Here is a 15,099-nt window from a genome sequence, read left to right as displayed (position 1 = left end):
GACGCACATGAGCACGAGCCGGTCCACCGAGACACACTGGACCCGGATCCGGTCCGGTTCAGGACGCAGACAGTGGACACGGAATCCCCTGGATCCTACTGGACCTGGACTCCACAGGTACCGGGTCCACAGGTACCGGACCCACAGATACCGGAGCTGACCTGGACCCCGGACTCCGCAGGTACCGGACCCACAGGTACCGGAGCTGGAGCTGGACCTGGACCCCTGACCCACAGGTACCGGTACCGGAGCTTCTGCCGCTTTTACATGCGCTCGTGCCGTAGTTCAGCGCGCACCTCCTCCTTTTTACGCACAATCTGTGGGTTTAGTCTGGGAGTCAGGGCACCGCGCATGCGCACTGCAGCACCAGTCCGCACCTGTTCACAGTTGTCGCTGGCATTTGGTGCGTTTGTGCGCGCGGTCACATTCCGAGCCGAGCCGAGCCCCGAGGACTTTGGACCGGGTTAGAGACGAAAGTCCAGCTCAACTTCGGTCCGGTTTGAGCTGCAGACCCTGGTCCCATAATGATCCGGTTTGAGCTGCAGACCCTGGTCCCATAATGATCCGGTTTGAGCTGCAGACCCTGGTCCCCCATCCCCTCAGGTCAGTTTGGTGGGTTCTGGTGGTTTTGGGTGGTTTTAGGTGGATTCTTGTGGGTTTAGGTAGATTCTGGTGGTTTTTGTGGTTTTAGGTAGATTCTGGTGGGTTTAGGTAGATTCTGGTGGTTTTTGGAAGATTCTGGTGGTTTTTGGTGGTACTGGGTAGATTCTGGTGGTTTTTGGTGGTTTTAGGTAGATTCTGGTGGTTTTTGGTAGATTCTGGTGGTTTTTGGAAGATTCTGGTGGTTTTTGGTGGTACTGGGTAGATTCTGGTGGTTTTGGTAGATTCTGGTGGTTTTTGGAAGATTCTGGTGGTTTTTGGTGGTACTGGGTAGATTCTGGTGGTTTTTGGTGGTTTTAGGTAGATTCTGGTGGTTTTTGGTGGTACTGGGTAGATTCTGGTGGGTTTAGGTGGTATTGGGTAGATTCTGGTGGGTTTTGGTGGTTTTTGGTAGATTCTGGTGGGTTTTGGTAGATTCTGGTGGTTTTTGGAAGATTCTGGTGGGTTTTGGTGGTATTGGGTAGATTCTGGTGGTTTTTGGAAGATTCTGGTGATTTTAGGTAGATTCTGGTGGTTTTTGGAAGATTCTGGTCGTTTTTGGTGGTACTGGGTAGATTCTGGTGGGTTTAGGTGGTTTTTGGTAGATTCTGGTGGTTTTTGGTAGATTCTGGTGGTTTTTGGTGGTATTTGGTAGATACTGGTAGTTTTTGGTAGATTATGGTGGGTTTTTGGTAGATTCTGGTGGTTTTTGGTAGATTCTGGTGGTTTTTGGTAGATTCTGGTGGTTTTTGGTAGATTCTGGTGGTTTTGGTGGTATTGGGTAGATTCTGGTGGTTTTTGGTGGTTTTAGGGAGATTCTGGTGGTTTTTGGTGGTATTGGGTAGATTCTGGTGGTTTTTGGTGGTATTGGGTAGATTCTGGTGGTTTTTGGTGGTACTGGGTAGATTCTGGTGGTTTTTGGTGGTATTGGGTAGATTCTGGTGGTTTTTGATAGATTCTGGTGGTTTTTGGTGGTATTGGGTAGATTCTGGTGGTTTTTGGTGGTATTGGGTAGATTCTGGTGGTTTTTGGTAGATTCTGGTGGTTTTTGATGCTATTGGGTAGATTCTGGTAGTTTTTGGGGGTATTGGGTAGATTATGGTGGTTTTTGGTGGTATTGGGTAGATTCTGGTGGTTTTTGATGGTATTGGGTAGATTCTGGTGGTTTTGGTGGTATTGGGTAGATTCTGGTGGTATTGGGTAGATTCTGGTGGTTTTTGATGGTATTGGGTAGATTCTGCTGGTTTTTGGTGGTATTGGGTAGATTCTGGTGGTTTTTGATGGTATTGGGTAGATTCTGGTGGGTTTTGGTGGTATTGGGTAGATTCTGGTGGTTTTTGGTGGTATTGGGTAGATTCTGCTGGTTTTTGATGGTATTGGGTAGATTCTGGTGGTTTTTGGTGGTATTGGGTAGATTCTGGTGGTTTTTGATGGTATTGGGTAGATTCTGGTGGTTTTTGGTGGTATTGGATATTCTGGTGGTTTTTGATGGTATTGGATAGATTCTGGTGGGTTTTGGTGGTATTGGGTAGATTATGGTGGTTTTTGATAGATTCTGGTGGTTTTTGGTTGTATTGGGTAGATTCTGGTGGTTTTTGATGGTATTGGATAGATTCTGGTGGTTTTTGGTGGTATTGGGTAGATTCTGGTGGTTTTTGGTAGATTCTGGTGGTTTTTGGTGGTATTGGGTAGATTCTGGTGGTTTTTGGTGGTATTGGGTAGATTCTGGTTGGTTTTGGTGGTATTGGGTAGATTCTGGTGGTTTTTGATGGTATTGGGTAGATTCTGGTGGTTTTTGGTAGATTCTGGTGGGTTTTGGTGGTATTGGGTAGATTCTGGTGGGTTTTGGTGGTATTGGGTAGATTCTGGTGGTTTTTGGTGGTATTGGGTAGATTCTGGTGTTTTTTGGTAGATTCTGGTGGTTTTTGGTGGTATTGGGTAGATTCTGGTGGTTTTTGGTAGATTCTGGTGGTTTTTGGTGGTATTGGGTAGATTCTGGTGGGTTTTGGTGGTATTGGGTAGATTCTGGTGGTTTTTGATGGTATTGGGTAGATTCTGGTGGTTTTTGGTGGTATTGGGTAGATTCTGGTGGGTTTTGGTGGTATTGGGTATATTCTGGTGGGTTTTGGTGGTATTGGGTAGATTCTGGTGGTTTTTGGTAGATTCTGGTGGTTTTTGGTGGTATTGGGTAGATTCTGGTGGTTTTTGGTAGATTCTGGTGGTTGTTGGTGGTATTGGGTAGATTCTGGAGGGTTTTGGTGGTATTGGGTAGATTCTGGTGGTTTTTGGTGGTATTGGGTAGATTCTGGTGGTTTTTGGTAGATTCTGGTGGTTTTTGGTGGTATTGGGTAGATTCTGGTGGGTTTTGGTGGTATTGGGTAGATTCTGGTGGTTTTTGGTGGTATTGGGTAGATTCTGGTGGTTTTTGGTGGTATTGGGTAGATTCTGGTGGGTTTTGGTGGTATTGGGTAGATTCTGGTGGTTTTTGGTGGTATTGGGTAGATTCTGGTGGTTTTTGGTGGTATTGGGTAGATTCTGGTTGGTTTTGGTGGTATTGGGTAGATTCTGGTGGTTTTTGATGGTATTGGGTAGATTCTGGTGGTTTTTGGTAGATTCTGGTGGGTTTTGGTGGTATTGGGTAGATTCTGGTGGGTTTTGGTGGTATTGGGTAGATTCTGGTGGTTTTTGGTGGTATTGGGTAGATTCTGGTGTTTTTTGGTAGATTCTGGTGGTTTTTGGTGGTATTGGGTAGATTCTGGTGGTTTTTGGTAGATTCTGGTGGTTTTTGGTGGTATTGGGTAGATTCTGGTGGGTTTTGGTGGTATTGGGTAGATTCTGGTGGTTTTTGATGGTATTGGGTAGATTCTGGTGGTTTTTGGTGGTATTGGGTAGATTCTGGTGGGTTTTGGTGGTATTGGGTAGATTCTGGTGGGTTTTGGTGGTATTGGGTAGATTCTGGTGGTTTTTGGTAGATTCTGGTGGTTTTTGGTGGTATTGGGTAGATTCTGGTGGTTTTTGGTAGATTCTGGTGGTTTTTGGTGGTATTGGGTAGATTCTGGTGGGTTTTGGTGGTATTGGGTAGATTCTGGTGGTTTTTGGTGGTATTGGGTAGATTCTGGTGGTTTTTGGTAGATTCTGGTGGTTTTTGGTGGTATTGGGTAGATTCTGGTGGGTTTTGGTGGTATTGGGTAGATTCTGGTGGTTTTTGGTGGTATTGGGTAGATTCTGGTGGGTTTTGGTGGTATTGGGTAGATTCTGGTGGGTTTTGGTGGTATTGGGTAGATTCTGGTGGTTTTTGATGGTATTGGGTAGATTCTGGTGGTTTTTGGTGGTATTGGATAGATTCTGGTGGTTTTTGGTGGTTATTTCCCTGTTTGTCCCAGGTTTGACTCACCCTAACCCTAGCCCCCTAACCCCTTACCCCTTAACCCTAAGTCACTAACCCTAACTCTAACCCACTATCCCTAACCCACTATCCCTAACCCACTAACTCTAACCCCCTAATCCAGTAACTCTAACCCACTATCCCTAACCCACTAACCCACTAACCCTAACCCACTAACCCTAACCCCCTAATCCAGTAACTCTAACCCACTAACCCTAGCCCCCTAACCCACTAACCCTAACCCCCTAAACTCCTAACCCTAACCCACTAACCCAGATCCCCTAACCCTAACCCCAACCCACTAACACTAACCCAAACCCAGTAACCCTAACCCATGTGGTCTCCACCAGGTGCTCTAAAGGCCTCCTTCAGTGCTCTATAAACTCATATCACACCGGTAGAACCGGTGTGGGTCGTCGGTGGTTTGGTTTGGACCGTTACCAGGACATCCGGCTCTAATGGGAGCGTTAGGTCTATCCTCTGAGGACCAGCGTTACCGCGGCACACACCGCTCCCACAGGGTTTTCTCACAGTCAACAAGCTGAGTTCACCTGTTTAAAACCAGCACAACAAACCACTACAGTGACCCGGGTCCAGGCTCAACCTGGGCTGGAACCAGGGTCGGTTCCACATTCAGTCCGATCTGATGTGGGACGGGCCGGACCGGTCCAGTACCAGCAGAAGAACCTGTAAAGGATGACCACATGTCCGGTGTTTGAGTCCAAGTAAACACATGAACTGGAGAAAATCCAATGGACACGTTTAAAAAAACTATCATTGCACCAAACGACGGAAAATGCACGAAAAGCCGACATTTAGTAAAAAAAAACCCATCATTTCACCAAACGATGGAAAACGCACGAAAAGCCGACATTTAGTAAAAAAAAAACATCATTTCACCAAACGACAGAAAACGCACGGAAAGCCGATATTTAGTAAAAAAATCCCATCATTTCACCAAACAACGGAAAACGCACGAAAAGCCGACATTTATTAAAAAACCCATCATTTCACCAAACGATGGAAAACGCACGAAAAGCCGACATTTAGTAAAAAAAAACATCATTTCACCAAACGACGGAAAATGCACGGAAAGCCGACATTTAGTAAAAAAAAAAAAAAAAAAACATCATTTCACCAAACGACGGAAAACGCACAAAAAGCCAACATTTAGTAAAAAAAACTATCATTTCACCAAACGATGGAAAACACGAAAAGCTGACATTCAGCAAAAAACGATTTCACCAAACGATGGAAAACGCATGAAAAACCGACATTTAGTTAAAAAAAATCATTTCACCAAACAACGGAACACGCACGAAAAGCCGACATTTATTAAAAAACGCATCATTTCACCAAACAACAGAAAACGCACAAAAAGGCGACATTTAGTAAAAAACCCTATAATTTCACTAAACAACAGAAAACGCACGAAAAGCCGACATTCTGTAAAAAAAAAGAACATCATTTCACCAAACAACAGAAAACGCACGAAAAGCCGACATTTATTAAAAAACCCATCATTTCACCAAACGATGGAAAACGCACGAAAAGCCGACATTTAGTAAAAAAAAAAAAAAAAAAAACATCATTTCACCAAACGACGGAAAATGCACGGAAAGCCGACATTTAGTAAAAAAAACTATCATTTCACCAAACGATGGAAAACACACGAAAAGCCGACATTCAGCAAAAAACGATTTCACCAAACGATGGAAAACGCATGAAAAACCGACATTTAGTAAAAAAAACATCATTTCACCAAACGACGGAAAACGCACGAAAAGCCGACATTTATTAAAAAACCCATCATTTCACCAAACGATGGAAACGCACGAAAAGCCGACATTTAGTAAAAAAAAAACATTTCACCAAACGATGGAAAATGCACGGAAAGCCGACATTTAGTAAAAAAAAAAAACATCATTTCACCAAACGACGGAAAACGCATGAAAAACCGACATTTAGTTAAAAAAATCATTTCACCAAACAACGGAACACGCATGAAAAGCCGACATTTATTAAAAAACGCATCATTTCACCAAACAACAGAAAACGCACAAAAAGGCGACATTTAGTAAAAAACCCTATAATTTCACCAAACAGAAAACGCACAAAAAGCCGACATTTTGTAAAAAAAAACATCATTTCACCAAACAATGGAAAACGCACGAAAAGCCGACATTTATTTAAAAAAACATCATTTCACCAAACAATGGAAAACGCACGAAAAGCCGACATTTATTTAAAAAAACATCATTTCATCAAACGATGGAAAACGCACGAAAAGCTGAAATTTAGTAGAGAGACAAAAGTCAAAGTGGAACAGTTTTAGGTCTGGACTCCTCATTTCTACACTATTTATAATGTTTATAATATTCACAGTTACTAACAGGAACAATAATAGTGTTTTCATGTTTCATTTCTGTAGTAGTATTGTTATTATTATTATTATTTAATGGTTATTATGTTATTGAACTAGATCACATTGGTCTGGATGTGGAATCTGAACTAAAACCAGTTCCACATCCTTGACCCTTTTGTGGGCCGGTTTCAGGGTGGATCAGACCCTTTGGTGGGCCGGTTTCAGGGTGGATCAGACCCTTTGGTGGGCCGGTTTTCGTGCCACATGTTTGACCCCCATCAGCCCTGTCATCATCATGTCCAGTGGTGCACAGGTCCGACCTGTGGTTAAACGGAGTCTCTGAAGGCGACCCGAAGTGCCCATGTGTCTGATGACGATGTTCCATCAGATGCACTTTGGAGTTTCTTCTGGGAGACTAACTCCATTGGAGTCTTTTCAGTGTCACTTTTAACTCTGTAAAAGCCAATCCTGGGATTCTCTCAAAGCAGCGCAGGCCTCAGTCCTCTTCAGTCCAGCCAAGAAAAACAAATGGACTTTGTAGAAATGACCAACAACGGGGCGGGGCCCAAGTGCAGTTCCAGGGTGGCCTCTGAGCATGTGCAGAAATGTTGGAGCGGGTTAAACCACACTGCTGAGCTTGGTCATAGCTGGATGAAATATTGTTAGCACCAGGATGCAGAGGTTTTGGTGCCTCTGGGTAGAAGGTCTGTGCTGGTTTTTCTCAAGCTGAACTCGGCAGGTCCACCATGGACCGGACTGGACTCATTTTACCCTGAACATCAACCAGGATGAGTTCAACCAAAGGCTGATTCTGAACTGCTAACACTGCTAACACCGCTAACACTGCTAACACCACTAACACTGCTAACACCGCTAACACTGCTAACACCACTAACACTGCTAACACCGCTAACACTGCTAACACCACTAACACTGCTAACGCCGCTAACACTGTTAACACCACTAACACTGCTAACACCACTAACGCCGCTAACACCGCTAACACCGCTAACACCACTAACACTGCTAACACTACTAACACTGCTAACACCACTAACGCCGCTAACACTGTTAACACCACTAACACTGCTAACACCACTAACACCGCTAACACTGCTAATACCGCTAACACCACTAACGCTGCTAATACCGCTAACACTGCAAATACCGCTAACACCACTAACGCCGCTAACACTGTTAACACCACTAACACTGCTAATACCGCTAACACCGCTAACACCACTAACACTGCTAACACCACTAACACTGCTAACACCACTAACGCCGCTAACACTGCTAACACCACTAACACTGCTAACACCACTAACGCCGCTAACACTGTTAACACTGCTAACACCGCTAACACTGCTAATACCGCTAACACCACTAACGCTGCTAATACCGCTAACGCTGCTAATACCGCTAACACTGCTAATACCGCTAACACCACTAACGCCGCTAACACCGTTAACACCACTAACACTGCTAATACCGCTAACACCACTAACGCCACTAACACTGCTAACACCACTAACTCTGCTAACACCACTAACTCTGCTAACACCACTAACACTGCTAACACCACTAACGCCGCTAACACTGTTAACACCACTAACACTGCTAATACCGCTAACACTGCTAATACCGCTAACACCACTAACGCCACTAACACTGCTAACACCACTAACTCTGCTAACACCACTAACACTGCTAACACCACTAACACCGCTAACACTGCTAATACCGCTAACACCACTAACGCTGCTAATACCGCTAACACTGCAAATACCGCTAACACCACTAACGCCGCTAACACTGTTAACACCACTAACACTGCTAATACCGCTAACACCGCTAACACCACTAACACTGCTAACACCACTAACGCCGCTAACACTGCTAACACCACTAACACTGCTAACACCACTAACGCCGCTAACACTGTTAACACCACTAACACTGCTAACACCACTAACACCGCTAACACTGCTAATACCGCTAACACCACTAACGCTGCTAATACCGCTAACGCTGCTAATACCGCTAACACTGCTAATACCGCTAACACCACTAACGCCGCTAACACTGTTAACACCACTAACACTGCTAACACTGCTAATACCGCTAACACTGCTAATACTGCTAACACCACTAACACTGCTAACACCACTAACACTGCTAACACCACTAACTCTGCTAACACCACTAACACTGCTAACACCACTAACGCCACTAACACTGTTAACACCGCTAACACTGCTAACACCACTAACACTGCTAACACCACTAACACCGCTAACACCACTAACGCCGCTAACACTGCTAACACCACTAACACCGCTAACACCACTAACACTGCTAACACTACTAACACTGCTAACACCACTAACGCCGCTAACACTGTTAACACCGCTAACACTGCTAACACCGCTAACACCGCTAACACTGCTAATACCGCTAACACCACTAACGCTGCTAATACCGCTAACACTGCAAATACCGCTAACACCACTAACGCCGCTAACACTGTTAACACCACTAACACTGCTAATACCGCTAACACCGCTAACACCACTAACACTGCTAACACCACTAACGCCGCTAACACTGCTAACACCACTAACACTGCTAACACCACTAACGCCGCTAACACTGTTAACACCACTAACACTGCTAACACCACTAACACCGCTAACACTGCTAATACCGCTAACACCACTAACGCTGCTAATACTGCTAACGCTGCTAATACTGCTAACACTGCTAATACCGCTAACACCACTAACGCCGCTAACACTGTTAACACCACTAACACTGCTAACACTGCTAATACCGCTAACACTGCTAATACCGCTAACACCACTAACGCCACTAACACTGCTAACACCACTAACTCTGCTAACACCACTAACTCTGCTAACACCACTAACACTGCTAACACCACTAACACTGCTAACACCACTAACGCCGCTAACACTGTTAACACCACTAACACTGTTAACACCACTAACACTGCTAACACCGCTAACACTGCTAATACCACTAACACCACTAACGCTGCTAATACCGCTAACACTGCTAATACCGCTAACACTGCTAATGCCGCTAACACTGTTAACACCACTAACACTGCTAACACTGCTAATACCGCTAACACCACTAACACTGCTAACACCACTAACACTGCTAACACCACTAACGCCGCTAACACCGCTAACACCACTAACACTGCTAACACCACTAACGCCGCTAACACTGTTAACACCACTAACACTGTTAACACCACTAACACTGTTAACACCACTAACACTGCTAATACCGCTAACACTGCTAATACCGCTAACACCACTAACGCCGCTAACACTGTTAACACCACTAACACTGCTAATACCGCTAACACCACTAACGCCACTAACACTGCTAACACCACTAACTCTGCTAACACCACTAACACCACTAATACTGCTAACATTGGGGATCAGCTCATACCAAGTTAAAGTTGAAGACACTTACTTATAATCGACAAAACACAATAATACATAATAAATAAAAGTCTGAGGTCAGGAGACAAACCAAGATGAACAGAAGTGTTTGAGCTGAAAATGTGATCAGTGAAAGCACCATCCAATCCCAGGTTCTTTGGCTTTGAGGCCTTTTGAAAGGAACAGGTTGTAAATGGGATTGTTTGTCGTTGGTTTCCTCCTCGTCATCTGAAACCGTTGTAGTTTTACATCAGGGGTTCATTATTTTCCACATTAACTGTTGTCTGTAAAACTTGTGAAAATTATGAAAATGTTGGTTTGTTTGTGTCAACACGTCCTCAAATGTAGTTTAGTTCAAAACCTGAAAATAAAATAATTATATTAATTATCTTCTTCATTAAACTTGACTCAAACCCACTGACTGAAAATGGATGCAGATTAATTCAAAGACTAATCTGACAAACAACTAATTAAATACCTGGAAGTATTCATGACCACTTCTGGTTCAGCCTTGGTTTGTTAAAGGTTTTGTCCCCAGTTTTTCCTCAGATCTGTCCATCCTCAGTCCTCTCCTCAGTCTCATTGGTCCGTTCGTTTGTCTGTCATTCCTCAGCTGAATCTCTTCCTCATGCTGAACAGTTTCTTAGTTCCATCCACCACAAACAAACCATGTGTTTACAGACAGAACCAGAGGGAACTGGGCATCTGAGGAATGTTGTTGCGATGTGCATTGTGGGAAGCGGAGCTCCAGTCCTTTCTGCGTCGTGTTTGTTGCATCCATATGGTTGCACTGCCGTGGACAGGCGGCTGCGCGAAACTCCGCTTCCCACAATGCACATCGCAACAACATTCGGAAGATGCCATTTGTTTGTAAACACATGGTTTGTCTGTGGTGGATGGAACTAAGAAACTGTTCAGCATGAGGAAGAGATTCAGCTGAGGAATGACAGACAGACGAACGGACCAATGAGACTGAGGAGATGACTGAGGATGGACAGATCTGAGGAAAAACTGGTCATGAAAGTCTCCTGCACCTTTAAGTGACGGATGTGGTTCTGGTTCTGGAGGCTCGGTCTGACTGGAACCCTCTCCTCTGTTTCCTCAGCAGATGACCTGGATGAGGTGAAGGCAGAGGAGTGACCTCATCGTCCCCTCGGTTAAGTCCAGTTCCCGGTGTCCAGGCCTCAGAGGCGTCAGCACCGTTTCTTCTTTCAGTCAGTCCCTGAGAATTGCTTCAAACCTGCTTCTCCAACGCGTCTTCCAGAAATTCAGACTGTTTTACAAAGCAGAAGCAGCACAGCCATCCAAGACAGAGGTGATGGGAAGTGTGCGAGCCAGTAGCTACAGCATTGTGTCATCAGAGGAGGACGGCATGAAGCTCAACACCATGGCGGTACCCAACGGCTACGGCAAAACCAAGGTGCACACCAGGCACTGGCCTCAGAGCAGGTTTGTCAAGAAGGACGGCCACTGCAACGTGCAGTTTGTCAACGTGAGCGAGAAGGGCCAGCGCTACCTGGCCGACATCTTCACCACCTGCGTGGACATCCGCTGGAGGTGGATGTTCGTCATCTTCTGCTTGGCCTTCCTGCTCTCATGGTTGTTTTTCGGCTGCGTCTTCTGGCTCGTGGCTATCTTCCACGGGGACTTGGAAACCAATGCAACGCAGAAGTGCGTCTCTAATGTAAGCACTTTCACCGCCGCCTTTCTGTTCTCCATCGAAACTCAAACCACCATCGGCTACGGCTACCGATACGTGACAGACGAGTGCCCCGTCGCTGTCTTCATGGTGGTTTTCCAAAGCATCGTGGGCTGCATCATAGACGCTTTCATCATCGGCGCCGTCATGGCAAAAATGGCCAAGCCCAAGAAGCGGAATGAGACCCTGGTTTTCAGTCATAACGCTACGGTGGCCATGAGGGACAGCAAGCTCTGCCTCATGTGGCGCGTAGGGAACTTACGAAAAAGCCACCTGGTGGAGGCTCATGTTCGGGCTCAGCTGCTAAAATCCCGAACAACGGCTGAGGGGGAGTACATCCCCCTGGACCAGATGGACATTGATGTCGGCTTTGACAGCGGAGTTGACCGCATCTTCCTGGTGTCTCCGATCACCATCGTCCACGAGATCGACGAGGACAGCCCCTTCTACGATATGAGCAAACAGGACCTGGAGAACTCAGAGTTCGAGATCGTGGTCATCCTGGAGGGGATGGTGGAGGCCACGGCCATGACCACGCAGTGCCGGAGCTCCTACGTTGCCGGCGAGATCCTGTGGGGCCACCGGTTCGAGCCGGTGCTCTTCGAGGAGAAGAATTACTACAAGGTGGACTATTCCCACTTCCACAAGACGTATGAGGTACCGAGCATGCCGCTGTGCAGCGCCCGGGATCTCGCCGAGAAAAAATACATACTGTCTAACTCGAACTCATTCTGTTACGAGAACGAGATGGTGCTGGAGAACAAAGAGGACATGGACGAGGGGAATGGGGGCAGCGTGGGGCCTGATGGAACCCAGACAGACAACATTTCAGAGAGCGAACACCACCAGGCCACGGTGCCGCTGGAACCCCGGTCTCTAAGACGAGAATCTGAAATATGACTGTTCAGACCAGACGGGACATTTGAAACAAAGTCACTTGTCTGCTCTGAAAGGCCCGACCAGCCCAGCTGGGCCTCGGGTAGAGGACACGCCAAACGGTACTGCGAACTGGGCTGCGGCATGGGCCAGGACTTCATATGTAAGTGTGTGTTGAACTAAAACCACATACGATCTGACAAAACACAGCACCGGGAAGGAACCAGGTGCATTTAGCAGGAGGAGTCCCCATGAATGTGTCTGTGAGGACGGACACCAACCAGGGCTGGACCACCGCAAAAACCACCGCAGGCATGTCTCTGTGCGCCAGTCCAGCAGGACCTGGACACTGGGACCGGTTAGAACCAGCACAGGGTTAGATCGGCCTAAAGGTAGATTTTAACACATTTTACAACCTGTTTAAAGTTAAAGACAAAAAGTGAAGCAGGAACAGGATCAAGAGGGACGGATTAATATGTGGTCCTAAATCTGACCCAGACCACTGTCATATGTGGTCCTAAATCTGACCCAGACCACTTTCATATGTGGTCCTAAATCTGACCCTGACCTGGTCTCAGTGGGAGGGGGTTGGACCCAGTGAAAGTGCTACTAAAGGGTTCAAAGGTCTGAACACTGAAGAAGATTCAAGGTTTTGTTGTGGAGCTGGTCTGAGTGGGTAAAGGGTCCCATGTGTGGGTCCTGGTCCCGGTCCCGGTCTGGCTGATGGAAACATGCCTGCTCATGGAACTGACAAACCCAACCTGAATGTTCTTCAACCTGCTGCTACGATGTTGCATCTGACATGGATTCTTTTGGAATACTTTGGGTTTTTTTTATTTTATTTTTATTTTTGTTTTTTTTTTAATACCAAATGCCAAAGAGTATTATTATTATTATTATGATCAGAATTATTCTCAGAATTATGATCACCATTATTCTCAGAATTATGATCAGAATTATTCTCATAGTTATTCTCTTACTTATGTGTTTCTTGAAAGCACCTGATTAGATTTGGTACTGAGCAGAAGTCCAGTGTGTTTGTACAGTTTCATCATGTTTGTCATTTGTTTTCCTGATCCACTTCAACATTAACCCATAAAGACTTAACAAAAACCCATAAAGACCCCCAAAAAAACAACAACCCATGAAGACGCCCCCAAAAAACCGTAAAGACCAGAAAAAAAACAAAACCATAAAGACCCCCAAAAAAAACATAAAGACCCCCAAAAAAAGAAAACCCATATAGACCCCCCCCAAAAAAACTCATAAAGACCCAAAAAACAACCCATAAAGACCCCCCCCCAAAAAAAAAAACATGGACCCAAAAAATCCAACCCATAAAGACCCAAAAAACGAACCCATAAAGACTCCCCCCCCCCCAAAAAAAAACAAAGACCCAAAAAAAACAACCCATAAAGACCCAAAAAAAAAACATAGACCCAGAAAAAGACAACCCATAAAGACCCAAAAAAACCCACAAAGACCCAAAAAACAACCCATAAAGACCCCCAAAAAACATAAAGAACCCCCCAAAATAAACAGAAAGACCCAAAAAAAGAAAAAACACAACCCATAAAGACCCCCCCCAAAAAATAGAATAGAATAGAATAGAATGCCTTTATTGTCATTATACATATGTACAACGAAATTGTAAGTGACAACTCTCTGGTGATGCGTAGTGCAAAAGTTTAAAGAAGAAAGGAAGTGTAAATATATATACAGTATAAAAACAGACATGTCACCAACCGAGAAAAACAAAACAAAAAGGAAACAGTAGAGCTAAGTATATATTGCACTTTGACCCAGGCTGAACACTATGGCTTATGTTAAGTAAAAACAACCCATAAAGACCCCCCAAAAAATACAAAGACCCAAAATACAAAAAAAAACATAAAGACCCCCCCCAAAAAAGAAAAAAACACAACCTATAAAGACCCCCCCCCCCCAAAAAAAAAAAAAAAAACCATAAAGACCCCAAAAAAACCAGGGTTAAAGGTGGACATTTGGGTCCGTAAGGGTTAAAGGTGGACGTTTGGGTCCGTAAGGGTTAAAGGTGGACGTTTGGGTCTTTAAGGGTTAAAGGTCCATAAGGGTTAAAGGTGGACGTTTGGGTCCATAAGGGTTAAAGGTGGACGTTTGGGTCTTTAAGGGTTAAAGGTCCATAAGGGTTAAAGGTGGACGTTTGGGTCCGTAAGGGTTAAAGGTGGACGTTTGGGTCTTTAAGGGTTAAAGGTCCATAAGGGTTAAAGGTGGACGTTTGGGTCCGTAAGGGTTAAAGGTGGACGTTTGGGTCTTTAAGGGTTAAAGGTCCATAAGGGTTAAAGGTGGACGTTTGGGTCCGTAAGGGTTAAAGGTGGACGTTTGGGTCTTTAAGGGTTAAAGGTCCATAAGGGTTAAAGGTGGACGTTTGGGTCCGTAAGGGTTAAAGGTGGACGTTTGGGTCTTTAAGGGTTAAAGGTCCATAAGGGTTAAAGGTGGACGTTTGGGTCCATAAGGGTTAAAGGTGGACGTTTGGGTCTTTAAGGGTTAAAGGTCCATAAGGGTTAAAGGTGGACGTTTGGGTCTTTAAGGGTTAATAGAATAGAATAATAGAATAGCCTTTATTGTCATTGTGCAAAAAAGCAAACAATGAAATTGGAGTGGTACTTCCCAC

The 15,099-nt window shown here is 45.0% G+C and overlaps 1 protein-coding gene across 2 annotated transcripts; it reads left to right on the top strand.

Moving 5' to 3' along the window:
* Positions 1–104: 104 nt before the first annotated feature.
* On the top strand, positions 105–13,592 carry LOC115416611 (inward rectifier potassium channel 2-like). Of its 2 annotated transcripts, none has more exons than XM_030130444.1 (2): positions 105–236; positions 10,980–13,592. In XM_030130444.1, exon 2 carries the CDS (start codon positions 11,190–11,192, stop codon positions 12,468–12,470), a length of 1,281 nt encoding a protein of 426 aa, XP_029986304.1. In that variant the 5' UTR covers positions 105–236; positions 10,980–11,189; the 3' UTR covers positions 12,471–13,592. The 2 variants fall into 2 exon arrangements, with proteins under 2 accessions (XP_029986304.1, XP_029986303.1); XM_030130443.1 differs by lacking the exon at positions 105–236 and adding an exon at positions 389–603 and having other exon boundaries at positions 10,977–13,592.
* The last annotated feature ends 1,507 nt before the right edge of the window (positions 13,593–15,099 follow it).

Source organism: Sphaeramia orbicularis, unplaced genomic scaffold (genome assembly GCF_902148855.1).
Source record: "Sphaeramia orbicularis unplaced genomic scaffold, fSphaOr1.1, whole genome shotgun sequence".
NCBI lineage: Eukaryota > Metazoa > Chordata > Actinopteri > Kurtiformes > Apogonidae > Sphaeramia > Sphaeramia orbicularis.
This window is presented reverse-complemented; position numbering and strand designations above follow the sequence as displayed.